Below are 13,834 nucleotides of genomic sequence, written 5' to 3'. Positions count from 1 at the left end.
ACCTCCCTGGATTATTCATTAACTCTGTCAGCGTGGTATGAAAGTAGGAGTTGAAGAGTTGAACTGAAACAACCTGCAACTCTGTTTAAAGGAGTTTCTGACACCACACAGAATCATTGAACCAATCGCTCTACCCATTCGCATACGCATTTATACACTGATATGCAGCTCTGTGGGCAACTTGGTGATTTGCCCTAGAGTCACGATAATGTGACCCTAGGGCAAGAAGGAAGCTGAATTTGAACCTACAATCTTTTTGTTTTCTCCCCCCAGAGAAGACAAAAACGTCTCAGCAAAATGTTCAAGTGGTTAAAAAGGGCCTGGAATAAATTGGAAACACGCGTCTTTGACCAAAGATCAAAGCTCACTCAAAGCTTTCATGCATCAATAGCGTTGTGTTCATTGTCAGCAGCTTGCCTTTTGTGCATTGATGAAAAATGAGCCGCGATGAAAGCGGCCGTTGTTCCAAATGCAAGTTAAGACAATGAAAACACATTGGGCTGTGCATCTCAAATCCCTCCTGCGCCACCTTTACACTGCTTTATGTCTTTGAGGCTCACTAAAATATTCATCAGGGCTGGAAGAAGAGCACAAAGCCACAGAGGACCAGATGCACACACATTTAGAGAACCACGCAGGAAAAGTGCTGTGTGTGTGAAAAGTGGTTCAGCGATTTTTAATACCGACTGGATGAATCGTGAGCCGTGACAAGACCTTTTCAAGAGATTTTTATCCGCAGCAGAACTTTACACTGCTCCTGCTCACTGAACACAGCACGCAAAACTGAAGTGGCCCCCTCCCTATAAATTACAGCAAAGACCAAGACTGTGGACACGCTTCGGATGAGCACGGATTGCTTGAACGCGCAATACGCCATCGAGCATCACAGTTCCATGCACGGGCCACTTATTATTTTACCACGTCTGCAGTCACAAATATCTGTAACCCGTCGCGTACGCATGAGAAGCACAGCCGGGCAGATTTATGGAGCACGTCGCTCCCGTTTTTGCCTGCAGCCACTGTGGTTTCTGGGCCCCCAGGTTCCTATGAGACAATGATCGGATTTGCATGTGCGCATTCTGGCACAGTGGTCGCGGTGCAAAACATGTCATCGTCACACGCTCGTCGCCACACTTGAGGCGGAATTATTTCAACTTTCGTGAATGAAGGCGCGCGCAATGCGGAGCAACAGGCGGCTGGCTGCAGGAGGGAGCAGACACGAAGTCGCGTCAGATGAAATGTTCGTTTGGGTTCCGCGCGTTTGAGCCGCTCGTTTCAGTTTGCGCCAGCCCGATCCAAATTTATGATAGTTTCACGTGAAGAAGAAAAAAAAAGTTGGGGGAAAAAAAAGAAGAAAACTTCTGCCTTCAGATTGGAAAATATGCCCTCAAACGGCACTCAGTTTCGTGCAAGAAGAAACTGGCTCTTTGTTGTGCTTTTTTTTTTCTCTATCTTGCAATGATTGGTGCTCAGGATTTGCTGTTCAGCTCAGTGGACAGTTCAATGATGATAATTTTTTTCCGTACAGCAATGCTTGCAGATGTAAGCATTGATATGTTTTCACGTAACTTCACATGGATTTCAAAATCAAGACATAGCAACAAAAATCTCCAATATTTATGAGAGAAAAATTATTTCCAATGCTTTCTCGTCATCAGAACAAGCATAGAAATTACACACAGGCAAATCAAACCCTAACTGTATTATTTAGTAGCAATTATGGAGGGTTGAAGCACAGCATCTAATTTTTATGTTAAAGTCAGAAATCCATCCATCCATCCATGGGGCGACTGAGTGACTCATTATGTTCTGATTTATTTTTGATATTAAGGCTGCAGAATAACTTAAAAAGTGCAGGAAGTGAATGATCCTTTTCCCAAGTTAATTTAGCTTTCAATGCCTGCTCGTTTTTCAATTGTACTTTTTGGAGTGAAGTCAAAAGAGGAAGGGCGAACGGGACGGCGTGTGCAATGACACAGATTGAACAGTGGGTGGCAGTGTTATCGATGCCCCGCATGCAGGCTTTATTGAAATAAACCAAGTCGTACAAACACACGGAAATAACTTTGTGTGTGTGTGTGTTGTGTGTGTGTGTGTGTGTGTGTGTGTGTGTGTGTGTGTGTGTGTGTGTGTGTGTGTGTGTAAGTTCTGGGAAAGTATATTTGAGTGACAGGGGCAATAATAAATTAAAATTAGGAGTCACTGTATTTCTACCAGTTATTGTTTCAACCATAAGTCATGATCCGCCTCGCCAGATTTTCATTTTCAGTAGTTCCCCCTGCTTATGAATCTTCAACTATTCAGGTTATTCAGGGACTAGGCATCAAATTATATAAACCTCCGTGATGTATTTTTTTTTTGTTCAACAAACCCCTGTCCCACCAGGCTTCTCATGATGAGCACGACAGAAAAAAAAAACCCTGCCAACTGCAACATCCCCCTAATTAAAAAAACAAAACAAAAAAAACAAAACCCTGTAAATTATCACCTGGATGCATCGCGACACCGACCGGATTAAAGACACTCACTCCCGAATAAATATCGACCACGTTGTGCATCGACTTTCGTTCAGGTCACTTTCCTTCGCGGCTCTAATGAGTCGTGACATCATCCGAGCCCCGAGTCTTCCTCCCACGCTCCCCGCAGCCCAACAGCCCCACGGCCCACTCCCCTCCTCTATTTGAAGGCGCTCCTCGCTCCACCTCCCCAGTCGGCGCTGCAGAGGGACGAGAGACGAGAGCCTGATGCTACAGCGGGGCCACTTTTTCTCCGGCGGTCCCCTCACTACTGCAAAATGAAGCCTGCGCTTATCGTGGTTTTTGCTCTTCTTGCAGGTAAGAGCGAATGGTTTTGTTGTTGTTTTTTATTCACAATTCTTTTTCTATTCTTTTGTGTTTTGTGTTGTTTTTTTGCGTCCGTACAGATAGTTGATAATGAGTTCAGCACCAAGGACAGAGATCAGCCTCGCAGCTTCGCGTTTGACTAAATCCCACTTTTTTTTTTCTTCCATTCCTGCACAGAAACCGTCGCGCTCCCAGTTGGCAAAGAGGAGCAAAAAGATGTGGTATGCAAAAATATAGTAATGGTTTTGTTAGTTTCAACTCAACTGTCTTGGAACAGAATAAGATGCTGTCTTTGACCCCCGCAGGTTGCACGATGTCTGGTCGAAGTCTTGACCAAAGCGCTGTCCAAGCCGGATGTTCATTTGGATCAGGAATGCGTAGATGTTCTCCAAGCAGGTTTGTTGGAAAAATACAACTTAGGCGTTTATAATACATACATATGTATAATCGATACAATTTTTTTGTGTGTGTATTGTTGTTGTTGCTCTCTGTCGGGTTGAATGAATGGAGTTGGAAACTATAAGGAAGATTCAAATAGTGCGTTTTGGGTTTAAAACGCACTATAAATTTGGATATTTTGGGGAATTTATTTGTTAATTTAAGGTCACAGTGACTTCTTTATGAGGTGGGGGGAGAAGAGTGCTTTGTTTTTTTAATAATTTTTTTGTAATAATAATAAAACCCCACTGTTTGCCAAAATTTTATGTGCAAATCTTTTGGAGGTATTTCTGTAGGAGTTTTGCAAGTGACTACATTTTTTTGTTTTGTAGATTTTTCTAAAAAATAAGTCATATAGTCGAACTGAATGAAAAGCATAAAAAAATGTTTCAAGTCTTGCCACAGATTCCTAAATCGGCCGCATGTTTAAGGTGGTTAATTGTGCTGAAATCTCTACTTTTTCTCAGTCCTTTGCAGGTTTGATAAAAGATTGTCCCTGCATTTAACTACATTGAGCTTTTCCTTAAAACTATGATCAGCTTACTTGCTACTACAAAGCATCTCCGCACCATTATACGGCCACCACCATGTTTCATAGTGGAGAGTTCATAGTGATGTGTCGGTTCTCCTCCATACTGAGCATTTTACTTGAAAGCCAACAACTGAGCTTGTTGGCTTTTAAGTAAACATCTTTACTGGATCCCTTTGTGCAAAACTGGAAAAAGGGACGTCATTTGACTTTCTTGTTCATGAAGCTCAGATTGAAGTAACTCAACTTTCTTTCCACTCTCCAGAAATTGATCGATTCCCAAATGTTACGCCGTAGATTAAGTTTGCAAGACCCTATGACAGACTCTAGAGGCTGAAATCAGCTAATCCAGTCAAAGTTAACAATTTTGCTCTTTGCCCTCCTCCCCCTTTATTTTTCCTTAGGTGTCAAATATGCCCCAGTGAACAAAGAGACTACGGAGGAAATCTCTCGTGCGGGAGCCCCTACGGCAAAGACGGCGGACGTCAAAGACATTGAGGCACTGCTGAAATCTGTGGAGGAAAAGAGGGAAACCCCTGAAGATGAGCGGAACCAGGAATCCTGGAGTCTGATCGAGAAGCGGGATGGGGATCAGGAGGAAGAAATACGAGAGAAGCGGAGCAGCTGGAGGCCAGGAAGATTCCACCAGAGGAAGAGCAAACGAGGAGAGGAAGATTACGACCGCAGTCAGGAGAGCTGGGGAGGCACTGAAAGGAGGTCAGACGACGAAGAAGAGGACGGAGAAAGTGAAGAACGAGACAAGAGGAGCTGGAGGCCCGGAAGGCACTACCAAAGGAAAAGTAAACGGGACGAGGAGGACGGGGGAGAGCCAGAGGAGGAACGCAGTCAAGAGTACTGGGATGCAGACAAGAGGCTGGAGAACGAGGAGGAGGCGAGAGAAAAGCGCATATGGAAACCCACACATCGCTATCATCACAAGATAAAGATCCACAGGCGCAGCGACGAACCATCCGAGGGTGAGGGATACGAGGACCGCAGCCAGGAATCCTGGGACGTTGACAAGAGGAGCTGGAAGGCTGGCCGATTCCACCAGAGGAGAAACAAGCGCGACGAGGAGCTATCGGAAGAAGCAAGGGAAGAGCCTGAGGAGGACCGAAGCCAGGAACTTTGGGACATTGACACTGGGAGAGAAAAGAGGGAGTGGAGGGCGGGAAGGTATCACCAAAGGAGACAGAAGCGAGATGAGGAGCTTTCGGAGGAGCCAAAGGAAGAACCTAATGAAAACCGCAGCCAGGAGAATTGGGATTTTGACACCGGAAGAGATAAGAGGGACTGGAGGCCTGGCAGGCATTCCCAAAGGAGACACAAACGCGAAGACAGGCTTTCAGAGGACGCCAAGGAAGAACCTGACGAGGACCGCAGCCAGGAATATTGGGATTTTGATACTGGGAGAGAGAAGAGGGACTGGAGACCTGGCAGGCATTCCCAAAGGAGACACAAACGCGACGAGGAGATTTCGGAAGAAGCCAGAGACGAGCCCGACGAAGAACGGAGCCAGGAATACTGGGACTTTGCCACAGAACGAGATAAGAGGAGCTGGAGGCCCGGCAGGCACCACCAGAGGAAACACAAGCGTGCCGAAGAGCTCGGAGAGGACGGCAGGGAAGAGCCAGAGGAAGAGCGCAGTCAAGAATATTGGGATTTTGACAAGAGAGACGACAAAGAAGATGTAGAGATAGAAAAGCGGATCTGGAAGCCCACACACAGGTACCACCACAAGAAGAGACTTCACAAACGAGGATCGTCAGAGGAAGAGATGGAGCCGAGGGGCGACTCGGAAGAGAACACAGACGAGGAAAAGAACAGAGACGAAGCCTTGAGGTATTCTTACTTTACTCTTTTGCTGCTGACCCTTATATGCAGGGGATTGTGGATTTCGTCATTTTTGTTGCAAGACATAAATGGAGTAACGTGAAGCTGTTGGAATGAACTAACAAAATATATGTGGCATCTCAATTGATCATTTTTAGGTACCTAGCTGAGAAACGCAATCCCTGGATTTACAGAGGCTATTACCACCCGGCCTGGTATAAGAGAGACTCAGATGAACATGCTGCAACATCCGCTAAGGTGAGCCTCCAATGATCATTTTAGTTTAACCTGTTTGCATTAAACTTTAATAAAGACTTTAATGAAGCTTTCAGAAGTTTTAGAACATGCCTTAAATGCCCTGAAGTTCTACAATCCCAGACCTCATTGCTAAGATGTCTAATTGTTCCATTTCATTGTTTTAGATGGATGAACTGTCCAAGCTGCTTAGTTATAAGTTAAACCAGCTGGCTAACCAGTCTGCTAAAGAGGAGGACAAGAGGAGTTCACAGCAGAGAGAGCTTACACCACCGGAGGTTCGGTCATGCTGTTTTTTGACTAATTGTCCAAGTGTACAGCTTTCTTCATGATTTAATATTTTTGCAGAGGCAACAACAGAACTCATTTTGTTGGAAGTGCATCATTTCAACTGCATGCAAGTCATTTGAGACCAGGGAGCAGCCAAAGCGTAGCAGGTTTATGCATATTTGCGAGGCTTGAGCAGAGCACATTTATTTTACACAACATCTCTGCAAATGACACATTGTACTTGGTTGACTCGGCCTCGGTCTCACTACGGCGCGTCTTCTTGTTTATTCCGTTTGACTTCCCCGCGCCGGTATTTTATGACTGCTGCAGTAATCATACCAAGGAGTGAATGATTGGAGTCTCTGAGAGAAATCAGCCCAAAGATGCTCATAAAAGTGTGGAGGACTAGAGGCTTATCTCATCTCAAACATTAGAGCGGGGAAAAAACAAATTACAGAGACAGCATCAAAGTGATTCATTCGTTCCACGACGCTGCATCTTGCAGGATAAGAAGGGAATATGTAACCCAAGCGAGCTATTAACCTATTACAGGGGTGCTCCTCACACAGGGACAGGCTTACATAAATGCTGTAGCAAACCAGGCAAAGGCTCAGGGTCCCAAACACTGGGACACACGTAAGAAATGAGTTCTGACAGTTTTGGAATGGCTCACTTAAAATATTTTCCAAATTACTCTTATTTTAATCTTAGATTTCTTTAAAATATGACAATAAATTTGGTAAGTATGCAAAGGAAATTGCTATTTTGATAGTTGTGGGCAATTATATCTTCATAATTGCCAGTTTTCTGTGGACGCGCGTCACATTTCAGCCCAACAAATTAAACTGGGACCCTTCTTCCCAACTCAACCGAACTTTTATTGAAGTGCTGGTGAAGTCAAACTGAACATTGTTTATGTTGAATGGCATAAAGTAGTAATTATGTAATGTTTGTTGGTTCCAGATCTTAAAAATAAATAATTTATCCCCCTCTGCTCCCCAACAGGAGAAACAGCTGGAAAACCTGGCAGCGATGGACATGGAGCTGCAGAAAATCGCAGCCAAGTTGCATGACAAGACCGCATAATCCCAGAGCATTTAACTACCGTCTGTGATCCATGCCAAGTTACTGTGCATCTACCTATTTAATGTGCTTTGTGTTAAAAAAAAAAAGAAAGAAAAAAATTTGCAAAGCTCACATCCTACGTGCTTTATTTGATGTATTTGTGATGTTACGTCGAAATTAAAACAGCATGGGAACGGCTTGGATGTTTATATGCGCTTTGTGATGATATGAAAATATCAACAGAGACAAATGATTTAAATGTATTCGACGGCTCTCCTTCTGTTTGCATTCAATAAAACAAAGCAAAATGATTTATCCTGGGACCAAATCAAAGTCGAATTTATTTCCAGAATTGATGCGGTTCACATTCCACCGTTTATTTTCCAGTGATTTTTTTTACTGTGTATAAATCCAGAAGTAGATAAAATAAACCTACAATAGCAACTGAATTGTATAGGAAGTTACTAAATAAAATACAACTTCAGCAATAGCTGTCAAGGGAAATAACACAAACTTGTCACTTAAAAGAAATGAATTCAGCCATCTCTTACATAAAGGAGCACATGGAGTGTTTCTAGGGTTACACTTTACCTCTCAGCTGATCTGAGGACAAAGACAGGAGAAGGTGTTCTGATGAACACAAACCAGACACCCAGTCTCCTTTTCTGCAGCGGTGTCACTTCAGTTCGACAGAGTCTGGAGCAAAGTCCCTGCAGGTGACACCAACGTGCCTCGGAGAAGATCGGATCCTTCTGCATGCGTTCGCCCCTAGGAGTCTTCCACTTTTTGTCTCTTTGGAGCTGGTTCCTCGGCTGCCGGTTCGGAGTGGTCCGTGGCCACGGTTGTCCCTGAGAGGAGGTAGCCCCCGCCCCCGCTCATCAGGAGCAGAGGATGTGTCCTGTCAGGCAACACCTGGAGACAAAACAAGAGACAAGTCGGGAGGAATTAACTCTGGGAGAAACAAGCCCGCCTGTTCTCTACTTTGTACCACAAACTGGCGCAAAGAAAAGTTTTTTAAATGGAGTATTTACACAAGTGTAAAAAGATGAACGAAGTGACAGAAAATGAGAGGTTAAGCTGGATGTTTCGTCATTATGTTTTACAGTCAATTTGCTAATTCTAACACTAAGTGCAGAAATTATGATATGCTTATAAATATGACTAACTGCTCTGCAAACCAATGATGCTCATGTTGGTTTAAACCAAACATCAGAAGTGCAAAATTATATAATTGGAGACTATTAAAAAACATTTTTCCTACATATTTTTGATGCAGAATTCTACAATTTAGATGTACTAACACATTTCTCAGTAAATTTCGAGATGGAAATAAAGGTTCACCATGGCTAACAGTGGATACATGGCTTATTAGATGGACAAATAATGAATGGCTTTTATTATTTTTAAATAAAAAATGAGAAGAAAAGCAATCTGACAGCTGCAGGTTCTTATTAGAAATGCTGATTTTGATTTGATCAGGCAGATAACTGGATAGGGAATAAAGGTCCATACATAAAATGCGTATAAAAAGGAGTTCACAAACTCTTTTTGAATACGTATTCAGATCAGGAAACCAGCTGGCATGAACTTTATGCTTTTTCCTGACCGTGTAGGAACCCTGACAAGTAAAACACTGAATCTGATCCAACTGGATTTTACACCAAACAATGCAGTATTTATTCACGGTGGCGGCATTTACCTGGTAATGCCTGAGCCAGGTGTCGGTGAGCATGAGGTTGACAGTTCCACCTTGTTCCTTTAGTTTTGTGTAGCACTCAATTAGCGTCTGAAGACGTGGAGTCAGAAAAGAACAAAAGGATTTAAATAAAAAAATACATTAATTTATACGTTTACAGGAAGTCAAGTGATATTGAATGAGACATCTTAAAAAAAAAAAAAAAAAAAAAAACAGACTAGCTATTATTTTAAATTGTTCCCCTATAGTAAATTATCCTCCAAAGACACAATTACTCATACATCCTGAACTTTTCCGGTTTGTCACATTAGAAATGGAAACCTCAATGAATTTTAATGTGACTGAGTAACATAAAATAGTGTGCAATTTAAACATAAAAAAATAAAATAAGTAAAACAGACCTTTTGTGAATAAACTTCTGAAAAGTGTAACTTCAAGTTTTTTTGGAGGGGTAAATCACCACTAGCTTTGCACATCTAAAGATAAAACAAAATGATCTCTATTCTCCTCTGCATCCCTACAGCATGACGCTGCCACCACCATGTTCCACACTGAGGAACAGTGTGTTCAAGGTCATGTGCAGTGTTCATGTTTTTTTTTTTTTCTTTTTACAATTGAAAAGGGACTTTTCAGGACTTTTGTTCAAAAAGTTGATCCTCTGTAAAAGACAGTTTGAGTCCAAGGGATATGATTATCTTTGCAACATAAACATTTATTCTTAAGAAGTAGAAACATGAATTATCTTACCTCTTTGAACTGAGAGAAGACTACAAAAGGCCGAGAAGGGGAGAGGAATTTAATCAACCCCAAGAGAACAGAGCAAGGGTGAAACTGACTTGCTATCACCAACCTGCAAGCAAGGGGACAAAAAAAAACAAACAGATGATCAAACATACATGTCTAACGAAAGAAAGCGGTTTCAACAGCACATTATGTAATTGGAAAAGTGCAACACGGCAAGATGGTAATTCAACTCATCAGTGCTTCAAGCAACATAATACCCACAAACCATCTTACAGCTGCGCGAGAAGCTGTCGAAAAGGCTGACTTAGGACAGAGAGGAAAACTGTGCTCTGTTTATTGTTTATAGCTTCCAGTAAAGCCTGTATGTTATAGAAAAGTCTATGAGTGAACAAGATCAATACTTGTACTTCTGGCAGAGATGTCAGCTTCTTATGGCTCAGCCATCAGTCATAAAAGCTATAAGGTCTTTTATTTAACATGGGAGTTAACTGCAAAGCAATCAATCTGTTCACCTTGGAAGAGCACTGCACAGTAATCACTTCCAGCCCAGAGAAAGGCGTTTTTTTTTTTTTTTTTAACTACTATTATGGACATAGTTAATGATTTAATCATTCATAATTTTTCCCCTCTGTGAATGTGTCGTAATGGCTTCTGCTTGGTACACTGGGCCAGGACGGGAGGAGGAGGCTGCTGCTGAGAGAAGCAGAGTGCTGCAGAGAAACGAATCTGAACGCAGAGGCGAAGAATCGGAGACCAACCCGTCAGCGTTTCTGCCTTCCAGCAGGGCAGCTGTGGCCACCAGCTTCCGGCGCTTCTCCTCCAGCTTCACCTTCCTTTCCTGAGCCTAAAAGTGGAAAAGCAGTCCAGTTACAAAACACGCATCGCTTTAATTTGATAGATAATTAGCAGAATGCGGTGTGGCGTTAAAATACTTTTGCTTCTTGGCGTTTCTCCTTCTCAATTTTCTCCCGGTCTTGACCATCGCCGGCGTTTGTCTCCATCCTCTCCTTGGCTGGAGAGCCTTCCTGCTGTTCTGCCCCAGGCTGGATTTGCTCCTGCTCTGCAGCTGCATTCAAGTGCTGCTTTTCTTCTGCAATGTTGGAAGAGATAAAGCACAGCAACCACATAAATAAATGGAGACAATTTAGGGCAACAGAATGAGGATCCTGATCTGGGAAGTCAAGCTAAGCAGTTCTGAAAACAGAACAATGAAAATAACACTTTTACCGTCTCAAAGTAATCAAACCTAAACACATTAGACAGGGAGCTTTTTAAAAACACAGTAGCTGAGCATCAGCAGTATATTCGACCATACTAAAGGTTTTAAGCAAAGATGGTAAGCAAACAACAGATGGTAATTGAGTCAGTTTGTGTTCTATTTTATAATTATGCATCATTTTGTATTTATAGACAAACATCCAATAACATACACCGAAGTTTCAGTGGCAACCCCACTGAACATTTCATGGAGGAGCCACTGTGAAGTGACAAAGTGAGAAAAACTTGAAAGGTTATGAACACCTTTTGTAGAGGCGCAAGTGAAAAACAAAACAAAACAAAAGATATATAAATCCTGGATGTTATTGGCAGTTCAGCTCTAATTTGTAGTAAATCTGTCAAAAGTGATGAAAGAATGCCCAACCAGCAGTGGGGTCTTTGGCACTGGTGTCCAGGGTGCCTGCCAGCAAAGCGTTGACGTGGCAGATGGGAAACTCATGCAGCATATCGTGAAAATGTGCGGGGAAGCCAAAACACTCCACCCCCGCCCGGACCGGCCCACCTCCTGGGTACATCTGAATCACCGAGCCGTAGCCTGGACGGGGAGGGAAGAGAAAGTAATTACATAAAGGGCAGAAGAAAGGCTTCGGTCAAACTCCGCTGAACTCTTTAAAGCGTGGATGGTGCACAGAATGGCTTGTTGAGGAAAACCTGCCTCCCATTCTCTCCATGATGGCTCCCAGCACAAGTCCAGCACACGTCTCAAACACTAGAACTTTACTGCCAGCATGGATGTTTCCCAGAGTCAACATCTGCGCCAGCGTGTCGTACCGCAGATGGCTGCATCACATGGAAACGCACACATCGTTGCAATCAAACCGACATTTCATCCTCTCAAAAACCCTGCCGATTGTCAACGTGCAGTCTCACCAGATCTTCCCGGGTTCACGGCCGTGGTACATCATGGCTATGACGCGGCAGGTTGGTTTCAGAACCGTCACTGTGTTTTCATACCTGGGAGGGAGTGAGACGAGAACAGGCGATGAGACCAGGAGCATTAACACAGTACACTGATTGATGCCTGCAACAGTTTTGAGTGTTTGTGACTCACTTTTTCTTCTTCTTCTTAATGTACTTATCCTGGGCATATTCAGTCTTATTATTGAATGTTGAACTGTTATCTATGAGCTGCTGAATGATTTCCTGTGGTGCACACAAATAAAATAATAATGCATTAACTCTCATCATTTCAGTTCATTATGAACCAAATATACGCTGAGAAATCAGTTGGAGATCAATATCAGACGATTTAATGCGTGACCAATTCTGATTGGGGATTGATTACCTGGAAAGGGAGTCTGACCTTTTTCAGATTAGTAAATGTGCCAGACCTTGACAGAAATTAGATACATTGACAACAATGTCCTTGGGAGCTGCAACTGAAGGACCAAGACTTAAAAATTAGAGCTGAGCGTGTTTCATGACTGTTGTTTGTCATCAATTAGTTTTTTTCTGGCTCTTCTTCTCCATCCTTAGGTGAGCAAGAAGGAAGAATCGCTGAGTGAGGTATAATCTCCCTCATAAATGAGCAAACACGATTTGTGTCTTTGTGGATTTTTAGAGAGGAACTGCTCAGTGACTTTGTTCAAGTTACATTTGTACCTCGTTCTTCAGACCTTGCTCTTTCATCGTCTCAATGTCGTCCCGGGTGAGTTTCTGTGATTTTCCATCGTCAATGATGTTTCTGTTGTCCGTACCTGCCACCTTCACATCTAGGAGCCACACGGAGAGACAGTGAAGCACAGTTACAAAAGAAAAGCTCATCAGGACCTCTGCATCTAACCATGTATCTATTTACAAAATCTGTCAAGGGGTATTAAAAATACCTGGATGCAAAGACAGATTTTCTTCATTTTGAATTTAATATTTGTGTAAATTTGACTTTGTTGATGGAAAATTACAAATTTGGCCAGGTTGTCAATTCTGATGAATGTATCACTGTATCAATAATTCCTGAATACGCCTTTAAAACTAAATGAAGCAACCTGATCCTTCAGCATTTTTCTTTGTGTGTCGTTCACTAATATTTTATGCAGATTTATTTTATTCACTATCCAGTCTTATCTGATTAGCATATTTTCATCATTCCCTAGTTTTGAAAGTTCCTCAGAATTTCAGTTTTCAGCTTGGCAAAGAAAGGTTAGTGTAAATCTACCACTATTGCATATTCCCTTCTTACCACTCTACCATGGGGAGAAAAATGAAAGTCAGATCGTAATTGTTTGGCACACCTGTGGAGCTTTCCGACTCCTTGTCTTTCTTCGGCTGCAATGTTCCTCCGGAGGCAACCTCAAACGTGGTGCTGTACAGATGTCCCACCACGTTATCCAGCAGGATCCACTGCTTCTCAAAGATCACCTTTCTGCAAACCAAGTCCTGTCAATCGCCGTCACCAGGCAAACTCAGCGCGCCCCTCTCTATAAGGACTTATCGCACAATAAACTGAAAGTGTAACATTTCAGACTTACTTCTTCCGCTGAATTTGCGCCGCTTTGTAGACGTCCCCTCTTTTCAACACTATGTGGTCTCCCTCTTTGATTCTGTACTCATAATCGTCATCTTCGTTCCGAGCCATAATAAACTCTGCAAAGCAGCTCAAAACGCGGCTGCTGGAGAAACGCCGCCTTCAGCGTAATCTTTAAAAGCGCTCTAAACAAGTGGAGGCATAAAAAGGCACTGAATTACCCTGAGCTGTAAACAAAAATGTCTTAAATTGACGTTCACACGTGTTAGCTTTCACTTCCCTAGCTTCCAATGACGTGTTCAACAAAAGCGGAATGACGTTTCGGAATAGGTGCCACTGATTGGCCGAGTGAACGTCAATCATATTTCTGACCAATAGGCGCAAGGCGCGAGCTTAAGGGAAGAAGAAGAAAAAAAGAG

At 42.8% G+C, this 13,834-nt stretch overlaps 2 protein-coding genes across 3 annotated transcripts; one reads left to right on the top strand and one right to left on the bottom strand.

The window, feature by feature from the left end:
• Positions 1-1,178: 1,178 nt before the first annotated feature.
• Positions 1,179-7,548, top strand: chgb (chromogranin B). Its single transcript, XM_055044692.1, has 8 exons — positions 1,179-1,228; positions 2,617-2,834; positions 3,021-3,064; positions 3,149-3,239; positions 4,215-5,652; positions 5,802-5,901; positions 6,066-6,176; positions 7,174-7,548. The coding sequence occupies exons 1-8, from the start codon at positions 1,179-1,181 to the stop codon at positions 7,252-7,254; spliced, it is 2,133 nt and encodes a 710-aa protein (XP_054900667.1). The 3' UTR covers positions 7,255-7,548.
• Positions 7,549-7,556: 8 nt separating this feature from the next.
• On the bottom strand, positions 7,557-13,705 carry trmt6 (tRNA methyltransferase 6 non-catalytic subunit). Of its 2 annotated transcripts, none has more exons than XM_055044277.1 (12): positions 13,420-13,705; positions 13,183-13,313; positions 12,554-12,663; positions 12,003-12,094; positions 11,822-11,905; positions 11,607-11,731; positions 11,316-11,486; positions 10,606-10,763; positions 10,432-10,517; positions 9,677-9,779; positions 8,933-9,019; positions 7,557-8,145 (listed from the first exon to the last, which is right to left on the bottom strand). In XM_055044277.1, exons 1-12 carry the CDS (start codon positions 13,524-13,526, stop codon positions 8,002-8,004), a joined length of 1,398 nt encoding a protein of 465 aa, XP_054900252.1. In that variant the 5' UTR covers positions 13,527-13,705; the 3' UTR covers positions 7,557-8,001. The 2 variants fall into 2 exon arrangements, with proteins under 2 accessions (XP_054900252.1, XP_054900253.1); XM_055044278.1 differs by having other exon boundaries at positions 13,183-13,327; positions 13,420-13,464.
• Positions 13,706-13,834: the final 129 nt, after the last annotated feature.

Source organism: Poeciliopsis prolifica, unplaced genomic scaffold (assembly GCF_027474105.1).
Source record: "Poeciliopsis prolifica strain line A6 unplaced genomic scaffold, Auburn_PproV2 SCAFFOLD020, whole genome shotgun sequence".
Taxonomy (NCBI): domain Eukaryota; kingdom Metazoa; phylum Chordata; class Actinopteri; order Cyprinodontiformes; family Poeciliidae; genus Poeciliopsis; species Poeciliopsis prolifica.
This window is presented reverse-complemented; position numbering and strand designations above follow the sequence as displayed.